The sequence below is a fragment of the Sphaerodactylus townsendi genome, linkage group LG09 (assembly GCF_021028975.2).
Source record: "Sphaerodactylus townsendi isolate TG3544 linkage group LG09, MPM_Stown_v2.3, whole genome shotgun sequence".
In the NCBI taxonomy this organism is placed as follows: domain Eukaryota; kingdom Metazoa; phylum Chordata; class Lepidosauria; order Squamata; family Sphaerodactylidae; genus Sphaerodactylus; species Sphaerodactylus townsendi.
In genome coordinates, this window is record NC_059433.1 from 85,874,232 (window position 1) to 85,895,383 (window position 21,152).

The following is a 21,152-nucleotide window of genomic DNA, read 5'->3' on the forward strand; positions in this document are numbered from 1 at the left end:
GAGTGGAGGGGCCGAACCGGAGGCAGCTCTGTGCGAAGTTGCCTCTCCGGCTTGGTAGATGGGGCCATGGAAAACAGGTCCAAATGGCTCTTTGGGTGGTAGAGGTTGCCGACCCCTGTACTAAACTATAGCTAGTTCCCTTACCCGGATAGCCCCAGGCTAGCCTCATCTCATTAGATCTCAGAACCTCTGCAGGGTCACCCCAGTTAACGTTTAGATGGGCAACCTCCAAGGAACACCAGAGTCATGATGGGGAGGCAGGCAATGGCAACCACCTCCAAACATCTCTTGCTTTGAAAACCCTCTGAGGCCACTATAGTCCAGCTATGACTTGGCAGCACAAGAAACTAATAGCTCCCTTAAATTAATAGTTTTAGAAGGAAGCCATGCAGGCCTGCAGTAGAACATGTAGACTCCATGCTAGTAACAACTTAGAAACCAACAAGATTTCAGGGTATAAGCTTTTGAGAGTCAAAACTCCCTTGAAAGCTTATATCTTGAAAATCTTGTCGGTCTTTAAGGTACTACTGGACTTGAATCGATCTTAAATAAACAGAAGAAATCTGGCACCTTAACAATACCAAGAATGATTTACCAAACTAGTTCATACCTGTAATAACTGAGGAATCTAAAATCCTCATTATGACCTCCTACAATGTCAGACTTCTTGATGAATTAAGTAATTTCACACTGGAGTCTCTCTTTGAAGTTCTTTTGCTGAATAATGGAGATTTTTAGTTAGGCAATATTATGTCCTGGGAGGCTGCTTAGAAGGTGCAGTGCTCATTTGGGGTTTGTTTCTGTCTCTGACTTATACTCAACACACCATTTTAATACAAAGAGAAAAGGAATAAAAGCCTGACATGCCAGACTTTGAGCTTTAATCAATAAATAAATCAAGTAAAATATAACTGATCACTCAATATGCCAATTTTATTTGTCAGGGCTATAACCAGATACACTTTCAAAATTCTCTCTGGAATTATTTTGGTTTGATTAGGATACTAAAATAAAAATTATAGAATATCTTTCCTTCTGTTTATTCTACATCAAAAAGGTGCCTATATTAAAATTTTGGCTCGAAACCAAAGGAAGAAATGAGCAAGAAGGAGAGAAGGTCATAAACAGCTTCGCTCACCATAACTGTTTGTTCACCTAGTGGTCTTCTGTGCAGGCACACATGGACTGTGGTTGTGCAGTACAGCTGTGGAGCATTTTAGATAGCATATTGAGAGCTTCTAGTCACAAATTGGGTGCTCCCCTCCCCCAGTCACAGCCTGGGCTAGCTATCTCTCTTAAGATTCTGCTCAGAAAGCAAACCTAGCCCCTTTGGCTGAACAGGGTTTTTTGGTAGAGGGCTTTCTGGAAGCAACCAATACAGGCAAAACCTCACCTGGCCAAACTGTCAGGCCATGACATGGAGGGTTTAGATTACATGGTGGTGGAGAACCTGACTGATGCTCAGGAGGTCAGCTTTCAGGGATAGATGCGTGTGCCTCCTCTTGGACAAGGTCCACAGGAGACTGAACCAGGGTCTCCAGAAGGGGGCAATCACAATAAGATTGGCCTTGGCAATTACCTTGGCAATTACCTTGAGTATTAACGGCAAGGGTGGGAAGGCATATATCACTGGCATGACCCGGTGATCTGGAAGTCTTCTTCCAGGGAGTGTGGACCCAGCCCTCCCTTGGTGCAATTTGTTGGCATTCATCACTGAAGTGAACAGATCTGTCACCCGTTTCCCCCAGTTGTTGAACACTGGCTAGAAATACTGTCCTGCCACCATCCATTTGGGTCAGGTCTTGCAGATTCAGTGTTGGGCAAGTCCGCTACATGGATCGCTGGCAGTCAGGGGTCATGCAAGATGGTCCATTCCCAGATCTTGCATGCCTCATTGCACAAGGAAAGGGAGCCCATGCCACCCTGCTTGTTGGTATACTCCTTGGCCACCATGTTGTCAATGGCCATCAGGACATCTCTGCCCTGAAGCAGATCTGCAAAAGAACCAGAACGTGTCTAATGGCTCTGAGTTCGAGCAGGTTGATATGGAAAGACTAGTGGTGAGACCAAAGTCCCTGCACAATAAGCCTTGGCAGTATGCCCCACCCCACAGGGAGACATCCGTGGTCATCAGTGTTGAAGGAGCAGGTGCCCCCATGAGCATGCCTTGTAAGAGGTCACTATCCATCTGCCCATTTAAGGGATGCCAGGACATGCTTAGGAACAGACAAACTGTGCCTTTGTGGGTCCACATTAATTCTGAATGCCCTAATGAACTAGTTCTGTAAGGTACTCAGTTGGAACCTGGTAAAGTGAACAGTGGACATTACCGAGGTCATTACCCAAACCCAACAGCTGCTGCACAGCAAAAGCCCTCTGAAGCATTTCTGATGGAACCTGGCCACCAGTCTTTGAATGGCCTGAACTCTCTTTAACAGGGAGGATGGCACGGCCAACATCTAAGTTTAGAGCAGTGCCTGTACACTCAGTCTTGGACATGGTAGCATTAATGACAAGCCCCAGGCCTTGAAAGGTGTGTAAGGCAAATGCCAACTATCTCTGGAGACGGTCTGTCGAGTGGGAGACCAAGAGCCAGTCATCCAAGTAAGGAAAAATTTGGTGCCGCCCTGTAAGGACAGGTACTCGACCACCACTGCCATTACTTTAGTAAACCCTTGGGGCAGAGGACAGACCAAAGGGCAGGACGCAGAACTCATAAACAAGATTCCCCCACATCAAACCTTAAGTACTTGCAGCAACTTTCATGGATGCATCTTTCAGATCTGTTATGGTAACCCAGTCATCCTTAACAAGCAAAGGCATAATAACAGGCATGGGTAGCATGCTAAACTTCTTAGGGGTGATACACTGTGCAGACCCTGAAGAACCAGGATGGGACACTGACCACCCTCCTTTTTTGGTATCAGGAAAAAGCAGGAGTAAAACTGAGACACACCACACACTTGGCACGGTCGCCAATCCGATGAGGATGAGCAGAGAGCATGGCTGGTTGCCTCAAGCAATTCACCATGCTACCTAACACCATGCTACCTAAGTACTCCTGAGCTGCCAAATGCCATCCATTCGCTATTATTTGATATAGCATAAAAATTGATGAACTCAGATTTCACAATAAGCTACAGTAGCATAATTGTGTCACAGTTTCAGGAAGTGGGGAAGCAAAAGCTATTCCAGGAACGGTCACAGAATGCATGTTTATGGATACTGACCATGATACCCCAAAATATATTAGAATGCAGCATAATCTACCATATGGCAAGCATTCATATTACAACTACATGTGTTAAATTGTCCATGGGGCAGCTATGTTAGTATAAATTATCCTTGTTATCACTGTGAGAAACCCTGCTTGTTTCCAAATGGTAACAGAACTTTCGTGGCTGCTACAAATGCAGGCACTGCAATAACAGTGGATGGTCAACACAATGGTTTTCTCATACTTTCCTTGCCTCTGCCCACGGTGGCAGCCATTTGTCCCTAGCCCGTGCCACTAGGAAGCTTCTTTGGGCTTTTTTAAAAAAAGGTAATTGTTATATTACTAGTTCAAAAACAAACAAAACAAAGCAAAACAGAACAGAACAGAACAAAACCCAAAGTAGCCCAAAAGCAGGTGATGTGGGTGAGGAGAACAGTGGAAGTAGGGGACTGAAGCAAAGAAAATGGTGCAGATGTAAACAATTTTAATTCTTGCAATTTGCTCACCATGAATATCCCTTTTCCTTCCAGTTATTTGGCCTAGAATTGTTTCCAATATCTAAATACTTTGGTCTTCTACCTTTTTATAGGCCAGTTCTGTCCTTCCACTGCATTCAAGGGAATTTAACATCCAAGAAAGCATTTGTAGCAATTGCAGCCATAATCTCTCCCTAAAACCAGTTGCAAAAACCCTCTTAAAAACTATTTATTTTCGTTAATGTAGATTGCAAAATACATTGTGGTATGCCACTATTAGCATATTTCAGTCTTCTGTTTTCCTTCAGTTGCGTGGTTGGAAAGCAAGCTTTCTCTTAACATTTTGTTGGACTGTTGGGGTTAAAGTGGGTTCTTTGGCATCGCACAATAACCACAGCTAGAAACTGGGCATCAGCCCAAATCAATTAATGCTGAAATGCTATTGCAATTGTTAACAACTTAGATGAAATTTTCACTTTTGTAAATGCATTAGTGTGGGGGTTTGTTTGCCTTTTTACAGTAGATGTAAGCCAAACCAGTGGTCCTCAACTTATTTGATCCCATTGGCACCTTTGGAATTCTAACACAGGGCAGTAGGCGTAGCCACAGAATGGCAGCCAGGGGTGTAATGAGGCAGCCCTGGGCAAACTGTAGCCCTGGGCAAAACCTGAGTTGGATGCCCCCCCCCCCCCATGGGCGGCCACTCCACCACGACCAAATTTCTTTTTGCACCAGGACATTGGTGCCTGCAGGGGGTGCATTTTTAGACATATCAGCACCAAGATTTCAGCATATCATCAGGAGACTGTCCTTATGGTACTCCCCAAGTTTGGTGAGATTTGGTTCAAGGAGTCCAAAGTTATGGACTCCGAAAGGGGGTGCCCCATCCCCCATTGTTTCCAATGGGAGCTAATAGGAGATGGGGGCTACAGTTTTGAGGGTCCATAACTTTGGCCCCCCTGAACCAAACTCCACCAAACTTGGGGGTGCCATCATCTCCAGATGATACCCTGAAATTTTGATGCCGATACATCCAAAAATGCACCCCCTGCAGGAACCTCCTAGAAATTTGCCCAAGAATCTTTGTTCTTCATTGAGTTTTCTGCATTGCTGTCAATGGGGGTTGCAGGCTGTGGGGGGCACATTTCTGAAGGCACAGTCTCAAAACTTCAGGGTCTCATCAGGAGACTGCCCTAATGATACCCCCCAAGTTTGGTGCGATTTGATTCAGGGGGGCCAAAGTTATAGACCCTCAAAACTGTAGCCCCCATCTCCTATAAATGTAAATCAATCAGTGTTTATTAGCCATAGGCCATATACACATAAAAAGGCACTTCAGCCGAAGCCCTACTCCCCTCAAATTACAAAAGTATAAAACATGTTATGAGAGTTTTTCAAGCTTTAGAATACAGAAGCAATGCAGCCATACAACATCAAGCGAAATATCATAAATCTAGCCACAACAGGACTGTAATTCTAGGAATCTCCAACCACCTTCATTATTTTTATTTTATTTTTTTTCAATTTATATACCGCCCGATCCCACAGAAGCTTAGCTTCTGTGATTTGAATATCAGTTGAACTTTCTCTGATTTTTGCTGCTAGAAACATAAATATCGCTACTTTGGATGTAACCTTAGCATACACATCAGCCATCAGAAAGCAAACTTTCTCCTCCTCGCTGCCTGTCAGGCCTGACAGGATATCATTGATATATTTGTTACGGATAGCAGAATAAAATGGACAGTGAAGTGTGTAGTGTATTATGTCCTCACATCTCCTATTAGCTCCCATTGGAAACAATGGGGGATGGGGCACCCCCTTTGGGAGTCCATAACTTTGGACTCCCTGAACCAAACCTCACCAAACTTGGGGGCTAGCATAAGGACAGTCTCCTGATGATAAGCTGAAATTCTGGTGCCACTAGCCTAAAAACTGAGCCCACTGAAGGCCAAAAATGTAAAACCACTAAAATACCCAAAAACGAACCCAGCATTTTGATGCCCCCCGCAAGGTGATGCCCTGGGCAGCTGTCCTCCTTGCCCAATGGGCATTATGCCAGTGATGGCAGCTGCAAAAGATGGAGCTACACATTCAGAGGAAGCCCAAGGGCAAGGAAAATGGAGCATAATTTTAAACAATACACTGGGAAAGGGGAATGAGAGAAAATAAAACCAACGCTGGAGTCGCTGTCACTGGAACATTATTTTAAGCTGACCAGCCAATAGGATCTTCGGTGGCCAGCTAGGAGTGCCTGACCTACGAACAAGGTTGAACCGAAAAATGTGTCACTGTGGTCCATTCCACACAGATGAAATTAGATGTCCTGAGGATGTGGGGGAAAAGGCATCCTGGGAAGGCACTCAGCACAGCTTAAGACATCCTTAGGATGCCTTATTTCTGCTCAGGACATCTCCTGCCAGGCTGTGTGGAATGCAGCTCAGGAGGCGTCTTATGTTTCCTGCCCGACCACTTTGTTGTCTGGTCAGTTTCACCCTCAGCTTGAACCTGACATTTTGTGTGCAGCTGAAGGGATTCTCCCTGTCACCATTTGCTGAAGTTATTCCCAGGATGTTTGCCCCAGGATGGGTCTACTGCCCACTGAAAAGTGTTGGGTTGATCTGCCCTCAAGAAAGATGTCGGTGGGTGCCTTTGGTGCCCTCAGGAGCCGTATTGTGTACCCCTGAACTATACTAATGCTAATAAACATGATCTGTAAACTTGCACTGTACTAAATTATTCACAAAGTTACTTAAAAATTATGATGGTCTGTGGTTTATACAATGGTTTATAGCTTGTTGAAATGAGGATCCTATTGGTCTCATGCCAGAAATGGAAGTAAATGTGGCTCCTTTAGTTGATGGTAACTGCAAATGCAGATCTCTGCAGGATGTGGATTGAGTTCCACTTTGATATACTGATGCTCATGGAACATTGTTTAAACTTTTATTCCAGTTTTGTCCTAAGCCGGGCAGTTTCAGAGTCTTATAAAATAAAACATCCCACAAATGCAAGCATGCTTGCTTTGGGTTGCTTCAAATGCTAATGTAACTTCACAGATCAAAGGTACTGTCCTCTTTCCTTTTTTTTCCTGACTTCCTGTTTGTGAAAAAATCCACCTCTTAAAGTGACAGATACATTTTCTAAAGAACACAGGTAATATATACATTTTTGAGAAATAGCAAAATATGTTGAAGCTGAACATTGTTGATGGTGCTTTGTTAAGCTTTTCATTGCATCTGGGAAAGATATGCAATTAATATTGATCAGCACTTGGTTTTAATTTGCCAGAATAGAACATTTTTCTATCAATGAACAGCTTGAGAACATCTCATCTTTTGGATTCTTTGTGCTGCCCTATTCCTTTTGTTCTTGTTTTGGCTTCCTGGGGATTAATACACATACCCATATTTTTCTCAGCATATACATGCTCTCAGAAGGCACAGCCAAATGCAATGATTATTCTTTGCTACTAAGTCACTGCAGATTTATAGTGACCCCATAGGTGTTTCAAAGCAAAAGATACTCAGAGATGGTTTGCCATTGCCTGCCTCCATGCCATGACCCTAGTATTCCTTAGAGGTTCCCATTCAAATACTAGCCAGGGTCAGGCTGAGTGATTGGCCCAAGATCACCCAGCAAACTTCCATTGCATGAGCAGGGACTTCAACCAGGTCCTAGTCTAGCACCTTAACTTCTAAACAAATATACAACAAAACTTTTCCCTTCCTCTAAAGAATTTAAGACAGTATATATAGTGCCCCCTTTGTCCTTACAACAGCCCTGCAAGGCAGGTTAGGCTGAAAAATAGCAAGTGCCTCAAGTTTTATGCCTTGTGAGGTAGGTGGGGCTGAGAGAGTTATGAGAGAACTGTGACCACTAGCCCAAGGTCACCCAGAAGGCTTCATATGTAGGAGTGGGAAAGCAAATCCAGTTTGCCAGATTAGGGTCCTCTACTCATGTGAAGGAGTGGGGAATGAAACTTGGTTCTTTAGAATTTACCACTCTTAAACACTACACACACACACACACAAATGCAAGCCTTTCATACAATTTTCATGCAAGAAATGAGTGCTAATCATATCCTGGTCTGATGGTGATCACAGCAGCACAGAGGGTTGCAGACTGCAGGCTAAGAGCCTTGGAGCTTATCATTCAACAAGTCTCCAAAATAGAAAATGTAGATGTGTCAAACCCAGATTTTATTGAGCTGGCTTAATGTTCAACCACTCACTTCCATATGCCCATCTCAACCCTTCAATTACCTGCAAAAAAAAGCTAATGATGGAATAAATGTGTGCAATCTTTAAGATGTCCCTGAATCCATTTTATTTGCTAAAAAAATAAGAATTCAACTTTCTCCTCCAATTAAGAGGAAAGCTCTCTGAAGGTTATTTTCTTAGAAGGGAAAAAAATCTCAACAAACAGGGTAGCGGTGGAAGGAAATAACCTGTGCTACAGTAGCGCGAGTCTCTTGATTAGGATCACTTCAAAATGATTGATTTGGGGTATAATTGTCAGAATCAGATTTGTACTTGGCTCCTCCCTAAAGGCCTGACGCTACGTTAATTCTTGGCCAGGGCTGTTTTTCAAAATGTGAGCCATTGGCGGGACGAAGACGGGTTTCACTTCTGCTCGAATGCCGACTCTCTCCCTCCCTGGACAGCAAAGCCTCCAGAGCAACGGCGAGGGCGGCGCTTGACAAGCCTCCATTTCCTCTCCCTTCCCGCTAAGGTCAGAAAGGCCCGAGCGCGCGCCCCCGTCGCCCGTCTCCCCTGCCCGCGTTATGTAATGGGCAGGCTCTGCCATTGGCCGACGCGAGTAGCGCCGGATAAGGCGTTGGCGGGAGAGGCCCGGTCTGGTTTCTTGGGGGGAGGGGAGGGTCTGCGCCTGCGCACGGCGGAGAAGGCGGCGCTGCTGCTGCTGCTGACGGGCGGCCAGACGGGCTCCTCCATCCCTGTGGGCAGGCGGCGGCAGCTGCTGCTGCTGCTGGGCCGCGCGGAGCCTCCCGTAGCCGTCGAGCAGCGACGCCCGGAAGGTGGGACCCCGCACCGTGGGTGAGCCCTATGAGGGGAAGAGGCGGCCGCGGTGGTGAGAAGGGGGAGGCCGGCAGACCGAGAGGAAATCTCCCCCGCCCTTTCCCTACGAAGGGAAGCCTCTTCGTGGTCCGGGAAGTCTTCCTGTGGGGCGCTGATGGGGGGGGGGGGGCTGCTGCTGCTGCCGCCGCCGCCCTCTGTGGGGCTGAGTATGGGGCGCTTTGGAGAGGTGGGCACAGGGGGCTCTGCCATGCTGGGCGCTTCCTTTTCGCTCCTCCGTGGACGAGGAGGTGTTTTTAATGGGGTGGGGGGTGTTGACATTTGCGCTCGGGGAGGTTGCCTGAAATGGACTGTCTGGTTGCTGGCCTGGTTATAAAGTGGGGGTGGGGGGCCGTATTGCTTAAAAACTGTATTTGAAAGCGTAGGTTTGAAACTTGCTTGATGTCATATTTTTTCGAGGGAATTTGGGGACTGGTTATTTACCAGTCCTAAACTATCCGTCTTCAACTTCTCTTGCACAGAGTATTTAAGGCCTTCCTTTGCGTTAAAGGGAGAAGAGGATTTCGACTGTGTTGGTCTGACGACAAGACCCCAAAGCACACTGGGTTTCATTGGCCATGCTTGGCCTCTGACTTTTTGATGCCAACATACCACTGGCCATCGCTACTGCTGCTGCTGTTGTTGTTTTTTAAGCCGTGCCTTGTCACGTGGTGGGACTGAGCCTGTTGTTGTCCTCTGAAACAGCTTAATGTGTGTATTTGATTATGTGTGTGACACCTGTGTATTGTAATGTGTATGAATGCACACGGTCATGCACTCTAGGCACAGGAATAATAACCTTAAGGTTTAGCCAAGTTCAACTTACACTTATAAAAGGCAGCAACTGGTATTGGACCTGAGGTATGAAACCTCATCACCATTTGTTTCTTGGCCATGTGCATGAGTTGCTTCTAGGAGAAGACTTTTCATCTGAAAGTATGCTCTTGCACAAGAGAATTTTTGTCAGTTAAATCTTTCAGCTGCGTTTTTGAATTTTTCTCCATGTAGCTTCACAGTCTCCTGAGAATTGTGTAGCTGTCTTCTGTTGATAAGGAGCACCAAATGCTGTAGTGTCTCATGAGTTTCGTTAAATTGCATTGTCTGTTTCTTTTAATACCAGCATATGGACATTGTCTAAGAACACATTTTGTAATCCACTGTGACTCTTGCACTACTCAAAGAGTCCATTAATATCAGGGAATGGATGTGCATTTTAGGTTTTGGGAATTTGTGTTTTACGGAAACATCTCCAGAAGAATTGCAGTTCAGTCATCCTATGGTAAAATTCTTTTGAGCAGATTGGACATGGTGGAAAATCTCATGGGTGGATCTGGTATTTGATTGAACAAATTGAAAAAAACGCTGTGTGTTTTAATTCAGCTGGGAAAATATATTTGTGTTATTTGGAAAGGAAAACATCCCAATTTATTGGAGGCCAGAGGGACTCTGTTTATAGCTTACTTTTGGTTTTACTTACATTTCTTTTTTTTTGACTATGGCAACAGATTAGCATGGTCCACAACAGGAGAGTTTCTAGGAAAAAGCAGATTCAAAATTGCTATTAAAATATTTAGTGTGATATTGTAATAGAAAGCAAATTTAAAGAATATAACCCTGCATTCATATGTAAGGCAGGGTATTCAGATACTTTTATGGATTGTACAGATACATTTATGGATTGAGTTGCAACTGACCTGTGGCGATCTCATCCATGTTGTGGTTCCCCATTGCCTTCCTCTGCATAGGAACCTCAACCTTCCTTGGTGGTCTCCCATCCAAGTGTTAACCATGACCAACCCTTCTTACCTTTCAAATTCTGATGAACTCAGTCTTAAGTCGGAGGTATTCAGGCTGTGAAAATAGAGTAGACAGTATGGCTAATACTCATATGACAAAATTCTGCTGCATTCAGATATTACATATAAAGCTCATTTTTTGGTGTGTGATGAAGACAAGCTCCTAAAGCTAGCAGGCTTTGCTTGCTAGCCTGGCCCTCATTTTTTTCTGTATAAGGATGATGCAAAATTCAAACCAAGGAAAAGGACAATGGTTTGTGTCTTGCCTACGCAGAGGTTCTGTACCATGGTTTAAAATCTTGTCTGTAGTCAAGGCACAAAGCATAACTGTTGGATTTCCTGATTTGGATGTTGGTGTCAAACCATGTAGCCTTTAATAATGGGCTGAAGGTATGCCCAAGGATTTGTTTTTGCCAAAAGCAAATGGTGACTTGTTTGTTTTTGATGTAGCCACTGTGGTCTGTGAAGAGATCTAAGTCTTTTTGCGAGCATTGAGTTTGTGGGTTCAAAATGCTTGGATGGAGTGATTCATTATCTCATCCTTAGTTCCTTACTTGTAACATAGGGGTAAATTATTATCATGGAATTATTGGGGGAATGGATTTAATAAGACCACAATGAATACCTCAGAAGGTGGCAAAAATAACTTCTGCAAACTTATTTTGTTATGAAATATTGATTAAACTTTGTGATTTTTAACTGAACTGTTGAAATATTAGTTTTTTTAAAAAAAACCATAAAATGATATAAGTAGCATTAAGAGCTTTAGAGTAAATGGTGGGATGGACATTTTTTAAAAAAGTGAAAATACTTATTTTCTATTGTTCACTGTGGAGGGGGGAGCTGACTGCAGTTCATGAATGTTAACAAATCAGCTTAAAGTCCCAGAGACCTGGTCACTTTTTAAAGGCTTAAATGTTCATTGGGAAAAAGCAGAGGAGTGGCAGACAGACAAATCCTTCCTACTCTCCAGTTTTATCTAGCTGTTTGACAAAATGTGCAGTAGCACATTGCCTGTATAAAACAGCATATTGTGACAACCTTGAGCTACCCATTTGTACGGTGACACAAGAAGCATCTGAAAGAAAATCAAAATAATATGGAAATTCATTTTTGTGGGGTCACATGGTTCCTGCTAGAAAATGAGGATTCAGCAAAGGCAGTAGATAGAAAAGTGAGTAGATCCTGTTTGATACAAAACTGGAAGCTTATGCAAATGATGTCCACCCATGAAGAAAATTGGTTGAGATTTACACTGAAAGAAGGCATGGCATAACTCACACCAAGCTTTGACCCCTGCTACCTCTAGTCTTCACATATGATTTTCCTTCACATATCTATCTGATGAAGTAGCCTGTGACTCGCAAAAGCTCATATTGAAATATATATTGTCAGTTTATGGTACTACTGAATTTTTGTTTTATTCTGAGACACATTTAGCCTAACTGTGTAGGTTGTTATGATAAAAGGTGATTACTCCATTCATGCTGATCAACACTCCTTTGTGGCAAGATGGTATAGAAATGTAGTCAAATTCCATTGACTTATTTTCTGTTACCATATACTCTGTTAAGAGGACTCCCTTGAAAACATGGCTGAGTGATATAAATCATGGATTTAAATAAAGTTCTCCATTTTGTAATCCATGTACTTCAGAATCAAGTGAGCGTACAGATGTGGCTGCTATAATAGTTGAAACATATTGATGTGGAAGCCCTTATGGCTACTCACACAATCTGAAATTGTCAATCATGTGTGCCATTTGCAATACAGAAGTTAATTGCTTAGAAATGGGTAGTAGTGAAATTATTTGCAAAGATTAGTTTGGATGTGCACATTATCAAGATAACACTTATTTGTGCCTTTTGCAAGATCATGTGAAGATCATATGCCTGGAACTTCAAAGAAGTATTGAGTATAGACCAAACATTTATTAATTTGGTGGAAAATAAATACTCGTGCTATGAATTTTTTAAAAATTATAGTCCCCAAAAAGGAAGAAAATGGTGGCAGGTCTACACATAAGCATCTATAAAAAGGTTACCAAATAACAAAAAATATGTCCATGCGCAGTTGTTGCAGTTGATAATTATAAATAGTCATGATTTTGGTAAGTGAACATAATACATTGTAGAGATTGTGTGGATGAAGGGCGCAGAATAAACAAACAGGGGTTCCACAAGGACTTGTGAGATGTATCACTTTTCTCTCCCCCGCTAATTCCTCTTTTCCTTTCCTGAAAGTCCACACAGCCTCACCCCTTTCCCTGCTTCCTGTACACCCACCAATTAATATATAACTGCCATTAAGTTTCAGGTTTCCCTCCTTCTATGCACCCCAGCTCCCTCTACCCAGGAAAACTATGGTCCAACTGCATGATAGAGAAGTTGCAAGTGCTTATGGGAGCGCCTCACCCTTTCTTGTAGACTTCTCCCCACATTATGTCTTCTTTCCCTCCTCTATATCCTCCCTGTTCCCTGCTTTCTGCTGTCCTTTATACCTAGCCACTGACCAATCTATCTTTTATCTGGCACCCATCATCAGCAATATTTATTTATTCATGTCAGCTCTCTCTTTTTGTACAGTGGGGACACAAAGCAGTTTGCATAATTGTCCAATCAATTTTATTTTCACAGCAGCCCTGTAAGGTCGTTTAGGCTCAGTGTGTATAATTAGCCTACGGTTACCCAGTGAGTTTCCACAACCAAGCGGTGATTCAGACCTGGACCTCCACTAGATCCTAGTCTAACCACTATACTCTAACCACTGTACCACACTGACTTTTGTTGAGAAGCTGCTTTTGAATGCTAGTAAACAGCCAGTCCTGGGTGAGTTGTTCAAGTTGCATGGTAGCACGTCACCTGGCTCCAATTGCTGCCGTGCCCGACTCTGATGACTCCTCCCTCCAAGGCCAAAACAGTCCTGAAGAAGACCCTGCCTTCCCCAGTCACCTTTTACTGTTTGTGGCTCCAGTCTCTGGATTTAAGTGTCCGCTGATTTAGCTGTGCTGGAAGCAGATGATGCAGTGCACTTGTCCCTCAGAAACTGGGGGTGCCAGTGCCACTCTGACAATCATACAGACTTGAAGATTGTAAGTCCCTCAATTCTGGCTTCAGTGGACATCCCTGCAGTGTTCTTTCTCTAGTTGTATACATGATTACACATTTTAAATATCGACGTGCCTACCTTTCTTCCTGGCATCCTAGGACCTAAGACAGGTCATGGTTGATTGTTGGCATGTGGACAGTGTTGACTAGTACAGGTTTCCTTGCAACATAATTCATTTTCTTGAGCTACCACAGATAATGATATGATGTGGGTTCAGTGGTTGATCCTGCTGAGATGCAGGGGAGTGTCTGCTGAATCTCTCCTTGCACTAGTGATTCTGCTTTAGTCTATGGGGTCAAGTAGGACATCTACAGTAATATATGCAGTTTGTTACTTACTGTGTCACTCTTAAAGCTTATCATCAGTGGCTAATATTTTGCTATGCAGAAGAGGTGCACAGAAAGCCAGAATTTCATTTGATGGAAATGTAGCCTCCTTATTAAGCTGTCAGAAGCTGTCTGAATTATTTTTGTGTTAAATTTGCTGCTTCAAGCATGCCTCTGGAGAAGCAGTATATAAATTCCATATACAAATTCCAATTTTTAACCTCTTAATTTAGAAAAGATACTAATTATAAAGGAAAATTAAACAGACAAATTTGATTTCAGTAACATTTTCCAAACATCTTTTAGCCACCGTGCTCAAAAGAGGTATGGTTTGCTTGCATAAAACTTATTCTTGATGTATCCATTATGGCTATCATAACTGTCATAGCTGAGCAGGTTAAAGTACCAGTACATTTAACTGCAAGCTGTTGTTTGTAGAGCAGATGGCCTTGTGTTGTGTGTGTGGTTCTGACCTTAACTTGTCCATTTTTTGCTGTCATGTTACTGTGGCCTTGTATGAACTTGCTGCTGCTACTACTACTACCATTTGCAGTGCATTTGTACCTCACAGACTAGGAAGGGTGAGTGTCACTCTGGCATCAAAAAGACCCGAGGATTGTAAGTTCCTTGGCTGTGGCTTCCTATATTGCTCTCACCTTATTCATGTACATTATAAGTGTTAAAAATTGATTTTATTTATACGCTGCTCTTTCCTGGCATGATGGGGATCAGGGCAGCTTACAGTAGTCACAACAATAAATAAATATGCAAATATACAATGAAAACCATATAACCTGGAACCATCGTTCCTAATTTAATAACATAAGTTGGTCCAGATGATGGTAATAGGAGAGCACAACAGCAGAGAACTCACAGCAGAGAACTCGCAGGTTCAAAAAAAGGAACAGGAGACAAGGAAAGGGGGGAGGGGGAAGGGAGGCAGCTGATCTGCGATACCCTTGCTGTACTCACCTATGCACCTTGTGGAACATCTCTGGCCCCTTCCACACATGCAGAATAATGCACTTTCATCCATTTTCACAACTGTTTGCAAGTGGATTTTGCTATTCTGAGTAAAATCCAGCTTCAAAGTGCATTGAAAGTGAATTGAAAGTGCAGTATTCTGCATGTGCGAAAGGGGCCTCTGTCTTACAAGCCCTGCAAACTGTTCTCACTAAACAAAGTTCCAGCAGACTGGGGCCAGGCTCTGGCCTGGTCAAAGGCAGCCAGATGATTGTCTGCCTTTCCTCATGGCATCTCATGACCAAAGATAAGTTAAGGTTGGTTGTTCCTTGGTATGTAGACAATGGTCAGCTTAGTACAGGTTTCCTTGAGACATTGTTTAGATTCTTTGCATTCACTTCCCAATATGGATGACTTTTAGCTGCTTGATCCTTGTTCTGTTTAAGCGCGTTAATGACCACTGGGATATGGGCAGCCCAGTTTAGAGCCCCTGGTGTCTGGCACTGTTGCAGTGCCACCCTGTGCCTCCAGAGGGCTTTTTGGCAGTGCAGGGAGATAAAATACAACCCCCCCCCCCTTCCTGCCACTGAAAAGCCCTCCATTGGACTCAGTGGGCTTACACTGCCTAAAAGGGAGAGTCCATGCCTTGGGCCACCATGTATCTGGAGGCAGAGCCAGGGTGGAAGCGGATTAAGGTTGGCTCCATCCTGGCCATGCCTCCGGCCTGCTGGGGAAGGCATTTCCTCTGGCATAGGGCCACCCCACCTCCTGATTGGGCTGTAAACCTCAGAAGAAAGGAAAGCATCAGTATGTTACACACAGATTGCTCAGTGGAAGACTCTGCTGTGTTAATACTATCAGTTCTGAATTTCTGGTATTTGCGAAAGGATTTGAGCCACTGTGAATGAACAGGTATCATTGTGTGTGTAAAGTGGCATCAAGTCACAGTCAATTTAATGGGATCCCAGCAAGGGGCTTTCAAGGCAAGTGAGAAGCAGAGGTCATTTGCTGTCTTCTTCTGCAGAGTCTTGCTTGGTGGTCTGCCATCAAAGTACCAACCCTGCTTAGCTTCCAAGATTAGGCTGTACTGGCCTGTCTTCCCTCCCACAAGTGAACACTGGAGCACCCATTATGCAGCTAGTAATGAGAACTTTTTGCGCCAGAAATTGTCCAAGTTTGGGAAGGATACATTTGCCTCAACAAAAGTTGCTCTGTATGGTTATGTGAAGAAAACAGTTGCAATTTTCTTGCATTGAGACTTTTGGAGAAATGTGGTCTTCAATACATTCACTCAGAAACATTCATTGAGCTTAGTGGCACTGAGTCTTGGGTGAACATCTGAGGACTGTCCTGTAATTGAACCACCTGCTATAATTACTGTCACACTTGTTTTTAGATATGGCTCGTGGGCAGCAGAAGATCCAGTCACAGCAGAAAAATGCCAAAAAGCAAGCTGGACAGAAAAAGAAACAAGGCCATGACCAGAAGGCTGCAGCAAAGGCTGCTTTAATATACACCTGCACCGTCTGTAGGGTAAGAGCCTCTGAAGGAAAGTGTTCCTGTGGCAACCTTTTCAAGTCTGTTTGTTTGACTCTTACAGTATGAAAGCATAGGACGGAATGGGATAATGATGTTCTGCACAAGACAGATGTTCATACAGCTAGAAGTTTTGTATATTTTGAGTAAAGCACTCCAGTTGCAGAAGGTACTATTTGAGAAGGGATTATTCATTTCCTTCTGATCCCCCTTGAGAGATCCCCCAAATGCTTCTCTTGTGTATGTGACATACATGGAACGACAGCAAGGTACTATTTGGGGAGGGATTATACATTTGATTCTGTTCTCCTGGGGGCTCTCTCAATAAGTTCTGTATAGGAAATGCACAGAGCAACAGCAAGATTACCTATGTACATTCTATATCAGGGGTCTGCAACCTGCAGCTCTCCAGATGTTCATGGACTACAATTCCCATCAGCCCCTGCCAGCATGGCCAATTGGAGAGCCGCAGGTTTCAGACCCCTGTTCTATATGATCAATCTTTCTCATCTCATGGCTGTTATTTTATGAGTACCACCTTCCTGCAGTACTGACTAGCTCATGGGTCTGCAACCAATTGGCCATGCTGACAGGGGTTGATGGGAATTGTAGTTCATGAACATCTGGAGAGCCGCAGGTTGCAGACCCCTGGACTAGCTGCTTTACCCTCCTGTTTTGTGCTGCTAAATCAAAAGCAGCCAACAGAATCTCACTTAGAATGAAGATATGCATCTGTCTAATGTAGCATCTGGCCACTCCTGCAGCTTTTGGGAGATCACATGTCCTGCTCCACCAACATTTGATAAGTATTACAGCAGCCAGAATGTAATTGTTAATATTGATCAATAGGATGAGGAGCCAGGGAGAAGAGAACATTCATTCATGCTTTGTGGGGCCTGAGCAAGGGGCAATACTCCACTGTGCATAACAGACTTGAACACATAGGGGATGTACATGAGCATGCAGTGGTAACCAACTTCTGCTGGCTGAGATCGAGGGATGTGCAGGTAAGCATGTAGATAGGTTTAGCACATTTCTGCTTGCGTAACAGCTGACACTTCCCTCTGATATACATCATAAGGCCCAGAAGTGGCACAAGATCTTGATCAAGTGAGAATATAAAAAGTTTGACTTAGTGCAAGGGGCTTCATTGGTCTTTTTCTTGGGTTTACACTTGTGCAAGAGTTCTAGCCCTGGCTAGATTCAGGTTATTGTCTGGACACGTAACTGAGTAACTGTGCCGCACTTGGTAAAGTATTTACCTATTCTTAAGTAGGTACATATTGTTAAAGTGTGTTTGGTCTTGTTGATTAGTCATTCAGGGTTACACTGTTTCCCAGCAGTTGATGGAGTCTTGGTATTCCCGGCAAAAAAATCATAATTTTAAGTGTCTGGTGTTAGGGGCCCAAATAGATATTAGTGTATCAAAGATAATCGCTGTTTACTTTTTTATTGAAGTTGAGAGCATAGCAAAGACTTGTGCAGTGAAAGGTCTCTTGGCTTGATTTGTGTTGAATTTTGGCTAAGGGTCTACTCTTTAGTATTCTGTAGAAAAAATGTGTTTTAGACCTGAGAGCAGATTACATGATTCTACATTGATGAAAGTATTTGTAGAATGAAAAGTATATTTTTGTGATTTGCCTGAATTTTTATGTCTCAACAAATCATGACGAGTTCACACGTCTTGCCCTTGCACATGAGCAGGGGGAAGAAGACGTACATGAGCCAGAGAATGATAGAGCCACAGTCAGTGTTGGGGAAAATAACAAGCAGCATGCCAAATTTAATCAGAAATGTAACTGAAAAATAAAATCATTTTACTGAAACTGTCAGCAGAGATGCAGTAGGCTTAGTTACCTTAAACATTCCACAGCTGTCATGATCAGAGTGAATAATACATCTGAAATAAAATGTAGCTACACAGTGCTTTATTTCCCAACTTTCATAAACTGTGTTTTAAAAAACTGAATCCATCAATTTCTGAAAGGATTGCTAGCCAAGTACTACCCAAAGTAATACCAAAGTAATGCAGCACATGCAGTTATGTGTACAAGTTTATGGGAAAGATTTGAACTGAAGAAGTATGAGTGGGTAGTATAAAGCAGAGGAATAAAACATGGCAAAGAGTGGGGAGTAGTACCTGTTCAGCCCCAATAGCTAAACAGGAAGGAGGAGGACTCCTTTGGATGTTCATGTGTGTTTTAAATAAAGGTCCCTTCTGTCCTTGCTCAGACACAAATGCCAGATCCCAAGACCTTCAAACAGCACTTTGAGAGCAAGCATCCGAAGACTCCACTTCCTCCAGAACTGGCCGATGTTCAGGCATAAAATTCACAGGTGATTATCTACTGTTTTAAGCACTTCTGACTTTAAATATGGGCTTAATAGATTAGATCAGGGGTAGGGAACCTGCGGCTCTCCAGATGTTCACGAACTACAATTCCCATCAGCCTCTGTCAGCATGGCCAATTGGCCATGCTGGTAGGGGCTGATTAAGGAGTGAATTCCTGGAGGCACCGCAAAGTCCCCTGAATAGATCAAGCTGTTGCCTCAGATACTGAGTTCAGGAAGTTAAAAAAGGATCCAGGTGCTTTCATTTCCCCTGTCACGTTTAAAAATTCTTTAATTCATACAGCAGTGTGAATCTAACTAACAAATTGGGAATAAATCAATATGAAGTATAAAATTTGCAGGATGTCCGAGTTCCTGTTTTGCTTTTGCTTTTTTTCCCCAGATGGCTCTGTTACAAGGGTATAGGGAGGTTCCCTGAATTACAAAACGCCATCGCGATTAATAATTGGCTGCTAGTTTTTGGAATATGCAGTGATTTCATTTTAATAGGTACTCTTGTATTACAGGTGAACTCAAGGATCCTGTTGACTCTTCTACTGTCAGGCATTGCATAACAAACCTGCAGATGCTTTCCTAACAAACTGTTGATCAGCAAAAATGAAGGGGCTATGGAAACACTCATATTTTTATGCTGTTCCTCTTGGGCTTTATGTAAAGACAAATCTATAACTGTACAGTTGTGCCCTACCTGGAAATCTGAAAATTGGTTCATTCTTAAATTTTTTACAGTTGTAATTATATTGATGTTCATATTGTGTAAAATAACTCATTTAATAAAATAGTACTTTGATTTTACAATATCACAGGTCAAATGCTTGTGGAAGTTGTTTTCAGTATCTCTGTTTTACCTGCCTTATTAAAAAAAAAGAATTTCTTCCCCTGTCAAAATTAAGCAGTGTCATTATTCTAAAATGAATCTACTTTGTTCCTTACGAGTCCAAATTAACCAGAAAGTTTTGCAGCCCATTATGCTGTGTAATTTCAGCTAGATCAGGGGTCTGCAACCTGTGGCTCTCCAGATGTTCATGGACTACAACTCCCATCAGTCCCTACGGCAGTGGCTGATGGGAATTGTAGTCCATGAACATCTGGAGAGCCACAGGTTGCAGACCCCTGAGCTAGATCATTATCTAAAAAACATCGGGCCAAATTAAACATGGTGCTGAAGATCCATGATTGGAATCCCCATAAAAAATAATAGCCCCACTTGGGGAAGGGTGACTAGGAGGTTTGATGGTCATAACATCTTCCTACCGTATCTTCTCGTTGTTTACCATTGCCTCTACAAAGCTGCAATTTGTTCGGTCTTTGGAAAGGAGAAAGGTACGCCATTTGTACACTAACTACAGCTTTGGAAGGGCTCTTTAAACTGTGTGGAAGAGACATAGGCTCCAGTAACTCTTCCTTGATTTCAGCCATGAGGGCTGCTTGTCACCTTTCAAAAGGCCATGGGCGATCCTAAGCATGTATCCTTTCCGTCTGGTCTAATTTGGCCTTTCATGTTTTTGACCAAAAATGTTCTCTTATTTCTATTAGTTTGGAGTGTGGAGTGCCTGACTTGCTGTCCGTGAATGAAATTTCAGTCTTGTATGTAAAGGAATTTGTACCTTGGTTTCATGCACTGGAGATATGATGTGGTGGACTGGCAAAGATACTGAATGGGCTCACTTGCTATTGGAAATTAAAATAGGTCTCTGTTGTGAAGTTCCCTCATGTAATGTTGGCAGATGGCCGGGTAGCCAGCATCCAGAGGCCAGCATGGATATCAGAGTGTAAATATGGCTGCTGTGATGGTTTCCGGTTGAAAACAAGTTCTAAATAAGACCGTGTTGCAAACTACAGCATGACAAATACTAAATACCCCAAAAAAGTTAATCAAAATGTGATCAGTTTGGACTGATGAAAGAATTCAGAGTAAATGTTAAGTTTTTGCTATCTGGAAGAACTGGTTTGTGTTTTTGGTTTGTGGTCTACTCCAAACATGTTTCAAACTAGATTCTAATCTCAGGTCATATAGTGCATAAAACCTGTCCTAGTTCATTTTTACTTCCATCCCATTTAAAATTTGCAATAATTAATTTGTGTGTCGATAGTTGGACATTGAAGGAAATACTGACCAAACTGTCCTTGATTTGTGCCTGGCATTTTTTTAACCATGTTTATAGACAAGATTTTATGTTAAGAGAACTAAATGTTCGCTTGAAAGAGCATGCTTGCCAAGTAGCCGTTTTGGTGTGAAAAGATCAATGATAAATATCAGTTCATGTAATAATTTGTTCACCATTATGGTAAACACTTTAACC

The 21,152-nt window shown here is 42.9% G+C and overlaps 1 protein-coding gene across 3 annotated transcripts; it reads left to right on the forward strand.

The window, feature by feature from the left end:
- Window positions 1-8,316: 8,316 nt before the first annotated feature.
- Window positions 8,317-19,737, forward strand: ZNF706 (zinc finger protein 706). Of its 3 annotated transcripts, none has more exons than XM_048507736.1 (4): window positions 8,317-8,427; window positions 16,358-16,494; window positions 18,730-18,834; window positions 19,356-19,737. In XM_048507736.1, the coding sequence occupies exons 2-3, from the start codon at window positions 16,360-16,362 to the stop codon at window positions 18,823-18,825; spliced, it is 231 nt and encodes a 76-aa protein (XP_048363693.1). In that variant the 5' UTR covers window positions 8,317-8,427; window positions 16,358-16,359; the 3' UTR covers window positions 18,826-18,834; window positions 19,356-19,737. The 3 variants fall into 3 exon arrangements, with proteins under 3 accessions (XP_048363693.1, XP_048363692.1, XP_048363691.1); XM_048507735.1 differs by lacking the exon at window positions 8,317-8,427 and adding an exon at window positions 8,578-8,731; XM_048507734.1 differs by lacking the exon at window positions 8,317-8,427 and adding an exon at window positions 8,599-8,750.
- Window positions 19,738-21,152: the final 1,415 nt, after the last annotated feature.